Source organism: Coturnix japonica, chromosome 3 (assembly GCF_054131305.1).
Source record: "Coturnix japonica strain WE chromosome 3, WE-NBRP24, whole genome shotgun sequence".
Lineage (NCBI taxonomy): Eukaryota > Metazoa > Chordata > Aves > Galliformes > Phasianidae > Coturnix > Coturnix japonica.
In genome coordinates, this window is record NC_140665.1 from 16,859,302 (window position 1) to 16,875,038 (window position 15,737).

At 48.4% G+C, this 15,737-nt stretch overlaps 1 protein-coding gene across 3 annotated transcripts; it reads left to right on the forward strand.

The window, feature by feature from the left end:
• Positions 1-550: 550 nt before the first annotated feature.
• Positions 551-15,293, forward strand: TTL (tubulin tyrosine ligase). 3 transcript variants are annotated; one of them, XM_085541121.1, is made up of 8 exons: positions 872-1,017; positions 3,609-3,687; positions 5,742-5,974; positions 6,668-6,807; positions 8,620-8,755; positions 8,848-9,117; positions 9,925-10,068; positions 11,167-15,293. In XM_085541121.1, exons 3-8 carry the CDS (start codon positions 5,943-5,945, stop codon positions 11,282-11,284), a joined length of 840 nt encoding a protein of 279 aa, XP_085397247.1. In that variant the 5' UTR covers positions 872-1,017; positions 3,609-3,687; positions 5,742-5,942; the 3' UTR covers positions 11,285-15,293. The 3 variants fall into 3 exon arrangements, with proteins under 3 accessions (XP_015712486.1, XP_085397248.1, XP_085397247.1); XM_015857000.3 differs by lacking the exon at positions 6,668-6,807 and having other exon boundaries at positions 551-1,017; XM_085541122.1 differs by lacking the exon at positions 6,668-6,807 and having other exon boundaries at positions 623-1,017; positions 5,688-5,974.
• Positions 15,294-15,737: the final 444 nt, after the last annotated feature.

Sequence of the window (15,737 nt, forward strand, 5' to 3'; positions counted from 1 at the left end):
GATAACTGTAAGCATTTGCCTCAAATACAAAAAGATATGTGTGTGTATATATATATATACATTGCAGATATAGGATGTCAGGTGCATATAGTTAAAGGAACTCATGAATGTAATGTTGATTAATTCAGTCCTGGCTTTCATTCTGCTTGCTGGTCTAACACACCACTTTGGGAATGCCGTGGCATCTTGCACTGCTGCACATCACAGAGATGACGCTCCAGCTACCAATAAACCCGGGATCCTGATGAAGAGCAATGCTCTGAGCTAGGAGAGAGCACAGCCCCAGTGTCACAGTGCCAGACACGCCGCGCTGTAAGGTAAGCCCTGTGAGGAAGCAGGTGAGGCAGCCCATCAGCTCCCAAGTCCAGCAGCGCCTCCTGGTAGGAACACACCGCATAGCAACATTTCCTGCGCGATTTCGAGCACCCGACGTGGACGTGCAGCACTGACGGTGTTTCTCTTTCTTTTTTTCCCCCTTTCTCTTCGTTCCCCCCGCGTTCCTCTCTCCCTTGACGTCACCTTCTACGGCTCCGCTTCCGGGTCGCTTTGAGGCAGGCGGGGCGGGGCGTGGCGCTCCGGGGCGGGCCTATCCTCCCCCCATCCCGGGGTAGGCCCGAGCCGGGCCCTCCCCGCCCCGCAGCCGCCGGCCCCGCGCGGTCCCTCCCCGCGATGAGCTCAGCCCTGCGGCGTGTTGCGGTGCGGGGCGGGCGGCGCGTAGGGGCGGGCGGCCCCGGCCATGCGGAGCTCGGCCGGGAGGCGGCGAGGGCGGCGGCGGAGGAGGAGGGCCCTGCCTAGGCTGCGGCGGGGCCCCATGGGCCTGGGGCACCCGTCGGGCCCCCGGGGGTAGTCGCCCCGCCGCCATGTACACCTTCGTGGTGCGGGACGAGAACAGCAGCGTGTACGCGGAGGTCTCCCGGCTCCTCCTGGCCACCGGGCAGTGGAAGCGGCTGAGGAAGGACAACCCCCGCTTCAACCTGATGCTGGGCGAGAGGAACCGGCTCCCCTTCGGCAGGCTCGGTAAGGGGGAACCGCGGCGGGGTCCTTTGTCGCCGGGTGTCTCTCGGTTCTTTCCCCGAGTGCCCGGGTAGGCGTGGTGCTGCTCCCCTCCGCTGAGCGGGCCCTGGTTCTGGGAGGGGGATCCCGCGTCAGAGTGCAGCCCCCACGGCTTTTCTCAACCTCTTGTCTCCAGGGCCCCCTGTGACCTGCTGTTCCCACCTCTCACTAGTCACGCTGACACCCGGGCGTCTGCTGGGCGCCTTGTCGCAGGGACCCCCGCAACCGGCATCGCTCAGAACAAAGGGCTGAGGCCGGTGGGCTCAGTGCAGCACTACAGCCCTGAAACGGGCTTTCTCTAACAACCTGACAACCTGAGGTTGGGCAGTCTTGGCTGGGGACCACTGTGGACTCTTAAGTATCACCTTCCCCAAGTGCCTTCAGGGTGGTGTCTCCTCAGTCCCCCAGAAATGCCCAGCCTGGGGTGCAGGGTGGAGAGACTGTGATGCTGGCACACAGGACACTCACTCTAGAGCAGGGCATTCCCTTTATTTGGCTCCTGCATGTCGGGGACACTGGTCTCAGGGTCCCTTCCGAGCCTGCCTTATCCTGTAGCAATGCTCTTGTGATCTTTTCTGCTGTTCAGATTGTGACAGCACCTCTGGTACCTGCTTGGGGCAGGGTGAAAGGCTGCGTATCTGTAAGGCTAAGCCTTCCACCCTCCTTGTCCCCCCGACAGCATGAGTGGTTATGGCTGATCAAGACCTGAGAGCTCCCCTGTACAGGCTTGTCTCTTGCCTGCCCTGCACAGTGCTTGTCCAGTGCTCAGCTGGACAGGGAAGAGCCTGAAAGCAGGAAGAGAAAGGGCTGTGCTCAGTCCACAAGCAGGGAAAGCCATACCAGGCACTGGCAGCGGTGTGGGGTGGGGAGCAGAGATGCACTGTCATTGCCCGCGGCTGGTGGCAAGCTGGCTGGAGCCGCAGGGCTGGCAGCTGTCCGCATACAGTGCCAGCTGCTGTTCTGGCCCCATGCTGGCTCCTGTCCCCAGGAGTGCTGGAGCCGGTTTAGGATCAGCATGCTGCTAAGCACAGCACAGTGTTTCCCTTCTGTGGTCCCCTATTTCTGCGTCAGACATCTGGCAGGACCCTCCTGGCCTCCTTCCATCTCATTCACCACAGTTTCCAGTGATTTTGCAGCACTGCTTCAGGCTGCAGAAGTGTTGGAGCAAGAGAAACCCCCTCACCCCAGCAACTTGAGGGCAAGACTGCCTTTCCAGCTCCTTTCATGCAATTCAAACCCAACACCATTCAATCAGCACTGCTCTTTCAGATCTGCAGTTCACCAGCTCCAGCACCTCTCCCCTTGTTTCCACATGAATTCACAACTGCAGAGTCCCCACATCCTATGGCAGATGCTGTCTGGTCACTTCCCAGCTCAAAGCTGTTTGTAGCAAGCAGAGGAGAGGCTAAAGCAGTGAGGATGCCCACAGGTGTTGCAACCAGCAACAGCAAGTGAAGCTGTGCCCTGATGTGCCTGGCATGAAGATGTGCCTTTGAGCATCAGACTTTGTCACAGACCCAGCACGGTCCTCTGATGTGGCCCACACAGCACGTCCAGCTGTGCAGCTCAGTCTCATAACAAACCCTTCCATTGTGGAGAAGAGCCCTGGGATGATGGAGTGGCTTCAGCAAGCTCTTTAGTGTGTGTTACAATGGAAAGCCTGAAAATTTAAACCTTTCTTGCAGCCAAGGCACAGCAACAGGTGTTAGAGGGGGACTAAACTTTGGTACTGGCTTCTCCAGTCCATCCTTCTATAGCGGGAGCTGGTTGCCTGAAATCAGTAGAATCAGACTAAAACCATGGTTTTGGTATGTATTCCCAAAAGCTGTAGAACTGTCTCTGGTATATCTCCCTCAAGCTGTTTCTCAAAGCAGAGTGGTTTCCTGTCAGATTTTCCCTCCTCATGTCCTCGTTGGTTGTTGTCACAGTGTCCCACTGTTTACCCATTGTATTTTGATGGTTGTGTGGGGCAGGTTTTGTTGCTGCCCAGAGCTGCGTTACAGTCAGGTCTGTCCCAGAAGAGAGCTCCTATCTGAGCATGGGTGTCTGTGCTGTGTGCAAGGGTAAGGACAGGCAGGCTGTGGTGTGAAGCACAGTATGAGCAGCGAGGATAAATTGTTTAATATTTCCTAGTGTTTTAACTGGGCAAAAAGGAATCCTGTTATAAATGACAGAAGAAAAACAGAACCCCTCAGGCTGTTTTCTAAGCTGTGATCTTCGTGCTGTGATGTGCTTCACTTTCCTATTGAAATCCTGGCTCTTAAAAACTGCCACCAGCAAATGGAGAATGTTTTTTGGGTGGCTTTGCCAGTTCCTGGTATGAAGTGGTTATTTTCCTTTGGAAAATGGCATTGACATGTTCAAAGCAGACTTGAGTTAGTGCATGGGCCTTCCTGCCTGATGGAAGGAAAATGGCAGAGCCAGTATCAGCTCAGTGCCTGTTTCTTTGGCACAGAGTGAGGAAACAGCCTTAAAACAGGGGGGTTTCTAATACCAAGCAGGTATTTTTTCCTTCAACAATTAAGTTTGTCTGACCCTTCTATTTTTCCTTGTAGGCCACGAACCTGGACTTGTGCAGCTGGTGAATTATTACAGGGGAGCAGACAAGCTGTGCCGCAAAGCATCCCTGGTGAAGTAAGAAATGTATTGAATTGTTGCATGGGGTTGGTAGAAATATTTCTGCTAGCTGTTGTCAACAGCTCAACCTGTTCTTAGGGTACTTCACAGAACAGCTGCCCTGGGAATGTCCTCACACGTGCTCTCTTCAGACTTCTGTGTTGATCTGCACAGCTATCTGTGCACAATGACCTCTTTGTAACTTCAGGGGAAATGACATTTCCACTGAATTACATCTGCTTGAAAAATAGAGTATATTGAATCAGGCAGACAGGGAGCTGCAGATTAGAGCCAAATCAAAGGGGAAAAAAAAGACAAACAACAAACCATATCTGCTCTTTCTCCTTGTAGCTACTTGATTAAAACCTCCTCCTTTTATTCTGATTCACACAGAGAGGAGGCACTAATATGCCCTTAGCTAATCATATTTGTTGGTCAAGCAAATGTCTGGAGACATCTCCAGGAAGAGCTGGCTCTGGGAGTTATTTCTGCACGACCAGCCACATCACAGTCTCTTAGGGAAAGGACGGTAGGCTTTCATTGCAGATAACCCTAGTCCCCCTGCAAACCATTAGGGCCTCTTCATGTCAGAACTCTTGGCCTTCTTCAGGAATTTCATTCCATGTTAGTGTCTGTCCTGCCTCTTGCTGATGCAGTTCTGCAGAGCGCGTGCTGCTCTGAGGCCTCTCCTTCCTCTGCAAAGAACCTAATCCCAGAAGCTGTCTGTGCAGTGGTGATTATGGCAGGCACCAAGTATATTTTAAACAAGTATTTGGTGCACTTCCCAGCTGGATTTCTGGGCAACCAAGGGTCTGGATGCAGTGCTCAAAATGTTTCTGCTTGTTTTTCTCTCCTGGAGCTTAGCTGACCTTTTGAGCTCTAGAGTCAGCCATGCATCAAGACACTTTTGAACCCAAGGGACCAGAAATGACATTCCTCTGACAGTGGGATCTGAGGGTGTCACTGCCTGACTGCTATTTCAACAGACATGCACAAATATATGGAGAGAGTCAGCACGTCATTAGCTCTGCTTTTGGCCTTCAGCAAAACACAGTGAGCATTCAGAGAGGTAGGCAGCTCCCTGGACTCTAAAGGATAACAGACCTGAGTGCCACAGGCAGGAGTTCACTGGTATCTCTTGATATAACTGGTAGGAGAAAGTATCTGCCAGAGTGAGCAGGGGCTGCATGCAGATGCTATCCCAGGCGCCTCAGAAAATGAAGCATGTAGCCATATCCTTTCCTTCAGTGTATTCCCAGTGGCCTTCTGTCACAGCTGGGGGTGTCTGATCTGATCACAGTGGGAAGGGGATCAAGAGCCCAGCATTACTGCTCTGGCTCTCTGTTGCTGTTATCACAGCTTCCTTCCTGCCCCATTGTGTATTAGGGATTATGCTTCCTCAGTACGCAGAGATGATGCAGAGAGATAGATCACTGCGAGCTCTTATTAGAGAGGTTTCTACTCTTATGGTTGTTTCATGACATCCATAGGATCTAGAAAATATTTAAGAATAGCGTGTAGGTGTGGTTCAAAGAGCTGCAGCTTCAGGTTCCTGTATAGGAAGACCCTAATTTCAAAGGTATAAAGAGATCACAGTAGCTGAATGCAGATTGTCTGTGAGATACTATTTGTCACTGTGTAATCAGTAAATATTCCAATGTTATAATTAGGAAATATGCAGAAGAGTTAGGCTAATGAGTTGTTACATTAGAGTAGAATGGATAGAGCCTACCCTTCTCCTGGGCTTACTGAAAGACTCCGCAAGGAGCAATCTCCAAAGGAGATCCTTTCCCAGTGGTAGCCAGCTCTTAAATGGGGTCTAGGAGGGATGGAGCCAGGCTCTACCCCTTCCTGTAGCACATGAGAATTGCCTTCACCTGTGCTCCCAGGGATGACTTATTGCTCACCTCAGGTGGTTAATCAGAGGTTCAGGCTCTGATTCAGCAGCTCCCATACAGTCACCGAGTGAAAGAGCCCAGTTAGTGGTGGTTTGTACTTATTAAATGATGTCCTCACAGGTCACTCTGGAGATTAACAATTTGGAGATTATCAGCCTGTATCTCTTCATCTAGGCTAATCAAGACAAGCCCTGAGTTGTCAGAGTCTTGCACGTGGTTTCCTGAGTCATATGTGATTTACCCAACAAACTTGAAGACACCCGTGGCTCCGGCACAGAATGGAATTCGCCATCTCATAAACAACACGAGGACAGATGAGAGGGAAGTCTTCTTGGCAGCTTACAACAGGCGTCGGGAAGGCAGAGAAGGCAATGTATGGATTGCCAAGTCCTCAGCTGGTGCCAAAGGTTTGTTCTTCAGCAAAGTGAGCCACCTTTTCAGTATTCCTTCTAGCAGAGTCATGGGGTTTGGTTGAGCCCAAACTTGTCTGTGAAAGTCTTTGACTACTGCTTAGTGGCATGGAGTTATAGTATGTATATAGTGGTTGGACATGGATGGCAGTGAAAGGACCCCCTTTTTTCTACTGATACACCTCAAAATATAATAAGATTTGCTTCAGGGGGAAGGCAGCAGGGAGAGCAGGCCACGGGAATGTGGGCTGTAAGAGATGAGGGAGCAGAACAAGATACGAGGAGCAGGGCATCAAACAGGACAGTAGTCATCCATGACAGCAGGAAACATCATCATGCTGCATCTACGCCTGATTTCAGCTGTGCAGAAATACCACCTTTTGTCTTCCAGCCAACTCAAATACGTGGTGCCAGTGTCCCACTCATGGTCACACTGAGAGTAAGAGACTGTGAGCTCAGTGCATCCAAATTATACCCAATCTATGGGCAGGGAGCAGAGCAAAGGCAAGCAATGCAAAATCTGTACTTCCCTTAAATTGTAAAAGATACATAATAGATGACATACAGATACTTAAATGATAACATATCCCTCCTTCCAGAAATTATGAGCTATTAAGATGAGATAGCTGGACAGAGCTTTGCAAATTATCCTATCTAGCAATCATAGCAGTATCACTGGCATGCTTTCAGGATTGCTTTATGGAAACTCGCCTTGCTGTATATGAAGAACCCAATCCATTCAAAGGTAGCAAGCCCACACGTACTGCTCATTTGTAGCATCTCTTCTGATGCAGCTTTACAAGAATCATCAGGCCGTATCAAAGCCAGAGGTGAGTGGCTGCAGGATATGACTCTCCTTCATGCAGCCTTTCCTTGGGGTTCTGCTTTCATGGCTGTGTTGCTGCAAAGCATCAGAAGACTGTATTCTCATCAGGGAGGAAGGGGAAATGAGTCCTTTTGTCACGCTGCTGATAGGAAGTGTGTCTGTTTAGTGTCACTGGCAAAGAAACAATCTGGAAAACTGAAACAGCCATGGCTGTTGTTTGCTGCAGCACGGGGAGATTTAAACTCCCCACGTGCTTTATTCAAGTGTAATTTCACCTTCTTTTTACATTAAAGTAACTTTTTGTATTCATTGGTGTGCTGCAGAACTCAAAATGGGAATTAATGCGGTGAGCAAATCTGATGTTAATCTTCTAGAGAGCCGTTCTAAATGTCTGGGGATTACTTGTGATGAAGAAGAAACCTTGTCAGCATTAATTGGCCAGGCAGATTCAGTTAAGGCACAGCTCCCGACTCAGGGGAGTTTGAGGAGAAACTTGACTGTCCGTCAGTAATAGGAAGACTACAGGTTTATTATGCCCTGACTTAATAGTTGAGAAGTTTTCATCTCTGGATAGAGATCCTTGTATTGTCTTTGAGAACAGAGAAGTGGCCCTCACATAAGCTGCTTTTCTGTCTCATTGGGTTGCTGACTAGGTGCACAGTTAAGCTAACCACTCCCTCGGTTCACCATCTGTCCAGCACAGAACAGATACTTGCTGATTTTCCTGCAGCAGGGGCTTACTATCTTACAGAGATGTTGTTTTCTTCCTTTCCCTCAGTGCATAGCCCTGTGATTGTACCACTGTAAGTGTCTGCGTGGCTCTGCTGTAATCAGGGGACTCAAAAACTTTGTTCTCTTTCCCCCTGCATCCTCCCTGCCCCCTCACCCCCAATAACATATATATATATATACACATACATATGTATATATATATATGTATAAAGAAAGAAGTATTTTGATGAAGCACTTCCAGTTGAGAATTGGTAGATAATTTTACTTGAGCTGTTTCGAGTAGATTCATTTCTAGGCTTGCAAGAAAATGAACAGTGACAGCTTCAGCCAAAATGTGACAGTATTTAAAAGATGCATCTGAATTCTTTAATGAATTGTTTCCATGGCAAGAGAAATCACTGATTATGTGGATGAGCATTTTGAATCAGTTCTTTTCCTAGTTGAGCGGTGGTTTCAGCAGTAACTTAAATGGACTCAGTGAGCAGAGGAGCACAGTTTGCACATGGATGTGTGTGTGACTGCCTCTGGCAAACAGAAAAATTAGGCAGGGGAAGAAAGTCTGAGTCTAGGATAAAAACAAACCTCCCTTCCCAAAGAAGCAAAATGAATACAAACCTCACAAACTGCCAAAACCCTGCTTTCCAAACTGCTGAAAAACAGAGAAAAGCAAAACAGAATTAAAAAGGGCTTGCTAAATGTTGCTCCCTACCAAGACCAGATGGAAAAAACGTGCCAGAAAGGGAAACAAAATCCTCCAAACAAAGCAGCTGCCTCACTTCTTGCCAAGGTCTCTCTCTGCTGCGCATCCACTTGCATTTAAAATAGCCATCTGCCTGCCAAAAAGCCCCATGTTATCTCTGGAACTCATGGTTCCCAGCTGTGCTCCAGCTGTGAAGAAACCAAATGTCCTGCGCTGAGGGAAGAGGGATATAGCTCTGCCAGCCTGCTATCTGACTTCATGCTGATGTAATAGTTGCTCAGGCAGCAATCAGCTCTGAAGTTGTGGATTCTTGTATATTCTTGGGCCTGGAAAGAGCTCCAGCAGTGATCTTTACATCTTATTTTCTTTTCCTTTCTGTGCCAGGGGAAGGGATCCTGATTTCTTCAGAGGCTTCAGAGCTCCTGGATTTCATTGATGAGCAGGGACAGGTGCACGTGATTCAGAAATACCTGGAGAAGCCTCTTCTTTTGGAGCCAGGGCATCGCAAGTTTGATATCAGGTAATTTTGTTGCTTTTTTGCCTTCTGTAATACTGGATTGTGCTGTTTCTTGTTAAGCTGCTGAGACCTGAGTTTGTTCTCTTTTCCCCTAGGAGCTGGGTTCTTGTGGATCATCTATATAATATCTACCTCTACAGAGAGGGTGTCCTGCGGACCTCTTCCGAACCATATAACAGTGCTAATTTCCAGGACAAAACCTGCCACCTGACCAATCACTGCATTCAGAAGGAGTATTCCAAAAATTATGGGCGCTATGAGGAAGGGAATGAAATGTTCTTTGAAGAGTTCAACCAGTATCTGGTGGATGCCCTGAACACAACGCTTGAGAATAGCATCTTATTGCAAATCAAACACATAATAAGGTAACCGGCTACCTATTGTGTAGGGGTACATAACCCTTGAGTGACAGGGAGTGTGTATGAACAGAGCTGGGAAGGCAGGCAGATAAGGGAATAATTTCATTTGCTTGGATCAGGGGTTGTGGCTCAGAGATACGTTGAGAATAGAGCTAGAAGGACCCCAGTGCCATTGTTCAATGGTAAAGCAGATAAGGGACTATATAGGTGCTGTTCTGTGAACGCATTGTGCCAGTATGTGTGCATTTTGCTGGCTGTGGCTTGGTAAGGGAGTGAGATGACTTGATGAGGGAAGACGGTAGGTCAAATGATAGGTCTAGAAGAGGTTGAGGTGGAAAAAAGACATAGGGCATAAGAGTGGAAATGAAGCCAGACTCAAATCTGCAGGATCTCAGTGCTGTCAGCGAGCAGCAGCGTGCCTTGTTGCAGGGCATTTAGTCTTATTAATTCCAAGCAGAGCTAAGCTAGCTCTATCAGCTGCTTCCTGGGCACCGAGGAAATTGTCTGGAGTGATCGTGGTGCTGGAGAGAAATTGGGTCTTGAAAAAGTGGTCCTCTGTAGCAGAATTTCCTACGCAAATACTCCATTGCAATTACTTGAGCCAAAGAGGCATAACTTTGAGAGTTTCATTGGCAAATGAGTTCTGAGTGTCAGTTCCTTGGGGACCTGGTACAGTCCTTTGTGGCTCTGCCTTCTGCTTCAGAAGGCAGCAAATGACCCATCCACTTGACTGCACTGAGCACTCACCCTCAGAAACTGCAGCACAGTGTCTGCAGGGCTTTTAACTTCGTGTTTGTGCTTTTCCCATCACAGAAGCTGCCTTACGTGTATAGAGCCTGCAATCAGCACAAAGCATCTTCACTACCAGAGCTTCCAGCTCTTTGGCTTTGACTTCATGGTTGATGAGGAGTTGAAAGTCTGGCTCATAGAAGTCAATGGGGCTCCAGCTTGTGCCCAGTAAGTAGCCAGTTTGTGATGCCATTTGCTCAAAACATAGTTGTGTGCCAGCTCCAAACAAAAAAGGTGGAAGAAAATGAATGGTAGGAGCCTTTCCCAGGCAAATCCATACCAGATATTGCTCTGAGTACCAGTCAATTTAAGTTAATTGCTGGTGCCTTCGTGCTTGACCTCCCCCAAGCTTCTTTCCTTCATAGATCTCATTTTCTGAACAGCTGGATCTGAATATAACTTGGTTATACACGACACAGCATAGTGAGTAGTTTTAAAGGTAGCAGCTGGAAGCAGGTGACTGAATTTACAGGCAGTGGGACTCCAGAGCACTCTGTGGATGCCTCAGACGTTGGATCAAAGGTTCTGCTAGCCACAGCTTAGAGCTGTGACAGCCACAAACCCGTGACCATGAACATGTCTATGTAGGCACAGTGAGAAGTGCTGTTTTATGTGACTGAGACAACTGTGGAAAACTAGGAATCATTGCTTAAATAGGCATTTATATCATATACAGACACAGTATAGCAGGGTGTTCTACACTGTCTGCATTATTATATTTTTTTAATCATTTATATATATGTATGACTTACTATATATGCAGTACATAGTATGGTAACATAATTATATCTATGTTATACTATGTGCATTAATCTATATTAGATATAGATTAGAGCAAATTGTTGCTAATACTAGAGAAGAAGTAAGAAGTCAACTTACTAGGCAACCTGGACAGCAGCCTTTTCAGCCTTGGGGAGCTTTTGTTGTCCAGAATGTCCTGTTCATCATGTGCACCATGGTACAATTCTGCCTGGTACCTCCTTTTTGCCGTGTGGGTAGAATTTGGCTTTTGCTGCATGGTTTGGGTTTCAACAGTGCTCTGGTTGCTTTGTACCTATGTATGGCACTTGGAAGCCTTGAGAAGCAGATGAGCTAAGTTTTGGCTATTGGTGGCTTTTCCTTTACAGAGCTGTTCTAATTTATAGCAATAAACTACACAGTTCACATTTAAGAGACAACAATTGGCTGCCTATATAAAAAGAAGTCGGAAGGCCTGCTGGTTTGCTCTGTTTGGGCATCTTACTGTCTCTCTCTCTCATCTCTTAGGAAGCTATATGCAGAACTCTGCCAAGGAATTGTGGATGTAGCCATCTCCAGCGTTTTCCCCCTTGCTGACACTGGACAGAAGACAAGCCAGCCAACATCGATCTTTATCAAACTGTGATGATTACAGGAGTGCATCTGCTGTGCACAAGGAGAGACTGCACCCATTGGGTCAGCACTGTTTAATGGCTTATCTCAGTATTATGCCAAAAAGTGATAGGGACAGGCTTCTTTTTTTTTCCTGGAAAGTCATGGAGAAAAACTACAAAACAGGCATCTACATAAAGCTGCGATGATCCAGAGCTGCTGAGACAACTCTGCCTGCATTCACCAAAACCTATTTTAGAAACAGCTCACGAGACTTTGATACCTGAAACAAATCTCTGGGAGTATAGCAAAATAACCTTAAGATGAAACCCCAACAGGGATACTATAATACTCTATTAGCTCCTCCTTTTCTATAGAGATAACGTATGTGTTTTTTTAAGGCAGTTGAGTGAAGAATACAGTGATCTTCTGGGATGTCATGGTTGGAAAGTTTTACTCCTCCCACTATATTCCTTCTTTCCTCACCTACTGCATCATTAGTGCCTTAGCTCAGCTCCAAATAGGCGACTCCTTTCCTTTGTTCCTGCTCTATCCTGTAGAAAGGAACAAGCTGTCTTGCATCACAGGATGCATAACACCAGGAACACCAAGAATTCAGTTTCCTTGGGTATTTTCAAAGCTGGCTGGCTGAACACCCAAGCAATGACTGGCAAGGATGCTGTTGGAAAGGGTGCTGAACTGCAGGCAGTGAAATAACCCAAGCAGGGAAGGCGGTTTGTTTATTATAGTTATCCCTTTTCCTAATGAGATTTGATCAGTTTCCATCCAAGTCTGATGCAGTTGGATTCTGTTTAAAACAGGTAGAGAGACTTTCCCTTGGGGCTCACCTGCAGGCTGTAGGATTTCTAGCACCAATTCTGTGCTAAGAGTGTTTCAAATAGCTGGAACCCAATCTTCTCAGCTTCTTCTGGGACACTGATGCGAATTTAGGCTCTTCTCTCAGCTTTCACCTTTACGCCCCTGAGGCTTAAATCTGGAACCTTCCAACTCAAATGATTTTTATTGTTTTTGATCCAATCAATTTGATTCTCTTCTATTTGACAATTTACTACCACAATCCACAGCTCAGTCCCAGCTAAGGGGAAGGCGGGTGAGATACTGCAGACCAGGAGATTTCTTGTCTATAGGTTTGCCACACGTCAGGGACAGGTTGATATTCTTGTGGGGAAGCTAAATTCCTCGAGGACCCTGAATTTCAGAGCTAACATCTGCTCTGAGTATACCCCACATCCTTGGCATACTACCCATTCTGTGAAGTTAATCTGAATTTTTAGCATAAGCCCAGCACATCCTTCCTAAGCTTGATGTTCCCTGTGGAGCACAGCTGTAGTTCTAACAGCAGCTGGCTGTGTGAGTGGTATCTGTCTGTGCTGTACCCCAGGTTTCCATATGAAGAGTCCGAATTCAACCATTAGATCTCACTGTTCAAGAGACTGTAGCAGTGTCTGCGAAGAACTGAGTGCTCACAGGGTGCTGCACACTGGTGGTCCTGGGTTAGGAGTTTCGTTCCATGTTGCACACGATGCGTGGATGTACGTTAGCTCTGAGGTTACGTGTCTGAAAACATGCTTCAGGGCAGATCGCAAACAAGTGCCTGCTCAAGCAGCACAGAACTGATTCCCAGTGAGGAGGGAAGGACGTGGATCGTCTGATTGAGTTCCCCACACTCTGCATAGGAAACCGTCATGGAAAACTGCAGCTCTGCGGGTTTGAATTGATTGCAGCAAAAGAGCAGAGTGTGCTGCTGAGGTCAGGATTGTGTTCTGCTGCCTCCGGCAGGGAAAGATGGTTGGTACAGAAATAAACTGGTTCCCGTTACCCAAAATAAACAAATGAGGAGATCGTGGAGGTTACAGGCTTCTGGCTGCCTGTGTGTAATAGGATGTAAATCAAGGAGTGGGATTCCTGCTTCTCACAAGATCCTGGCGTTGTGATGTACTTGTCTCTGCTCATGACTGAAATGTCAGAGGTCTTTGTGCCAGCCAAAGGCTCTGCAAGCAGACGGTCCCACCACCTTTCTGTAGGCAGAACTGGAGTCTGCTGGCCTCCATGGAGTAAGGCATTTTGATCATACTGTAATGGCACAGACATTCATTGCAAAATACTGTGGATCCCCACCTGGCACCATTTCACACCAGGATGCTTAAATCCAGAAGGAACAGAGCATTTGGCAAGACCCAGCAGAAGCACTGCAGAAAGGAAGCATTACAGAAGGCCACTTGAACACCTCTAAGTTGTGAATACTGAGTGCTCCGTGGATCAGCATCTGCCCAGTGTGTGGCAGGCACAAGGTGGGCTGGTGCACACTGAGAAGTGACCAGGAGCAGTAGCTACAAGAGAGCGGCTTTGCTGCATTCCTCTGTGCTGTGTGTAAAGGAGCCTGGGCTGCGGGTGCTGTGGGGTGGCTTTGTTTTGAGCAGGACTCCCAAGTGCCAAGTCTGGCTTCTGGCTTTGGAATTTGCATTTATGCTGAAGGGTCACCACAGACTCTTCATCTCACGAGTCAGGAGGCAGTGGGGAAGTAGTGAGTTATGGACTGCGAGAGAGGGGATGTGGGGAGAAAACATGGGTTTTTTTAATCTTATAGTGGCATATGAGATGTCAAAATGTCCATGCAAACCAGGCAAAGCATGGTGATAGCATTGATAGTAAACAATTAGGCTATAATGGTTAGCAGGCAAAGCTACCTGTTCAGCATGTCTCCGTTGGCATTTTCAGGTTAGCTTAAAATTAGCTTAAGCTGATGTGAGTTTAACAGTACAACTTCTTCCCCAGCAAAGACAGGTCCTGATTGTAGCCTGGGTGCAGGAAGATGCACTGTCCTTCACAGGAGCAGTGGACAGCCAGGAGAAACAACGACTCAGGAACATCTGCCCAACTCTTAAGGCCTTTTCTTCCCCTGCTTTCATCTGGGGTTGCACTGTGGTTCATTACCACCTGGCTGTTTCTGCTGCTCCCTTAAAAGCAGGGCTTCTGTTCAGTGGTAAAGCCATGACTACCGGTGATGCAGCTGCTTACACCATGTATTTCAGCTGGGTTTCGGGGAGGTGGTGATTCAGGGACACTTCGATCATTGGTATCTATTGAATTCTTAAAGATAAGCAACAGCTGCTGGAGGAAAACAGCAGGTACTGCCTGCCACTGTTTACCACCTGCCCTCAGCATGCTCACTGAGGTAAAGCACGGGTGGGAAATGATAGAGGACAGACAGCACAGTGTCTGAGCTCTTGTCCCATGTATTAGCCAAGCAGGAGGGGATATGCGTGTGGCTGAGGCCTGAGCACTGCAGCTGTTGCAAGTAATGCCCGCAAAACCTTCAGAGACTTTGGGTGGTGTTTTTTTTTCTTAGAAAAATGCAGAACCAGATGTTTTCTAGCTCCTTTCAGCTCAAAGGGCAGTAGAATAGGTCTTAGTCTCTTTCCTAAGCTTTTGCAAAGGATGGTGCTGGGTTTCAAGAAGATACCCACCATATGGCGGGTTGTCTCTAGACTTAGTTCAGCATCAGCCATGAAGGATGTAGGATGCAGGTGCCCTGGCTGTTGACCAGCAGGGACTGGTCCAGCTGGATTCTGGGTTTCTGCAGACTCCTGTGTGGCAGCAGCAGCTCCTGTGCTCCTACCGAAGGCCATGACAAACACCAGAGAAGTCTGTGGAGGTCTTATATGCTGCTTCACTCAGCTGCTGTGACATGTTGTCATCAGTGCCCTTTAGGATTGCTTGCATGTCCCCTGTCCTATCATTTAGTGTTCTCTGCGTGCAGCTCTCCTTGTGGGAGCTGTGCCACGCCATACATGCGTTAATGGTGGTGTCTCATTCCCACTGTCAGCTACTGCAGAGAGACATGGCTCGGAAAGCAGCCGATGCTGGGGGTGCATGGGACACTCCTGCCATGGCTCTGGGTTTCCGTGCTGGCCGCCTGCACGTCAGCATGCACGTGTACAGCCGGCAGGGTTCCCAGCTTGTGCTTTTCCAACCGCCGTGTCCATGTCTGTCCTCAAGCATCATTAAAACAAACAAATCTCCATGGCTGCGGTGTTTCTTTGGGACAGTGGGGTGGCAGATCCACTGATGGAGGAACCAGTGCGGTGCAAGGAGTGCATCAAGCCCCATGGCACTGGTTTGGTACAAGAGCAAGATAAAGGCAAACCAACAGGGCTACGTGCCAAATACCTGGGGGGATTTTGGGGTGTGATTTGTAGGCCTGATAATGGTGTTGGTGCAGGCAGGAGCTGCAAGCCTGCTCCGTAGAGATAAGCACCTCCTGCTTATCTGTGTGTGTGCCACCAACATGAGGGCGGGCAGGCTGCTGGCACACTGAGGGACTTGGGGATGCAGGCAGTGAAGGATGCGGCCCAGCGGGATGTGGGCACTGAGGGGATTGGTGCTGAGGGCTGCGGTACAGCCAGACGCGGTGCAGGGGGATGCTGTGCTGTGGGACACGAGCACTGCTGTCATGGCACAGGGCG

Bases quoted from the DNA above. Each gene is read 5' to 3' on its own strand.
- TTL (XM_085541122.1), top strand. From the start codon at position 861: ATGTACACCTTCGTGGTGCGGGACGAGAACAGCAGCGTGTACGCGGAG. The intron at 1,018-3,608 runs GTAAGGGGGAAC...TTTTCCTTGTAG, and splicing joins GCTCCCCTTCGGCAGGCTCG to GCCACGAACCTGGACTTGTG. The intron at 3,688-5,687 runs GTAAGAAATGTA...ATGTCCTCACAG, and splicing joins CGCAAAGCATCCCTGGTGAA to GTCACTCTGGAGATTAACAA.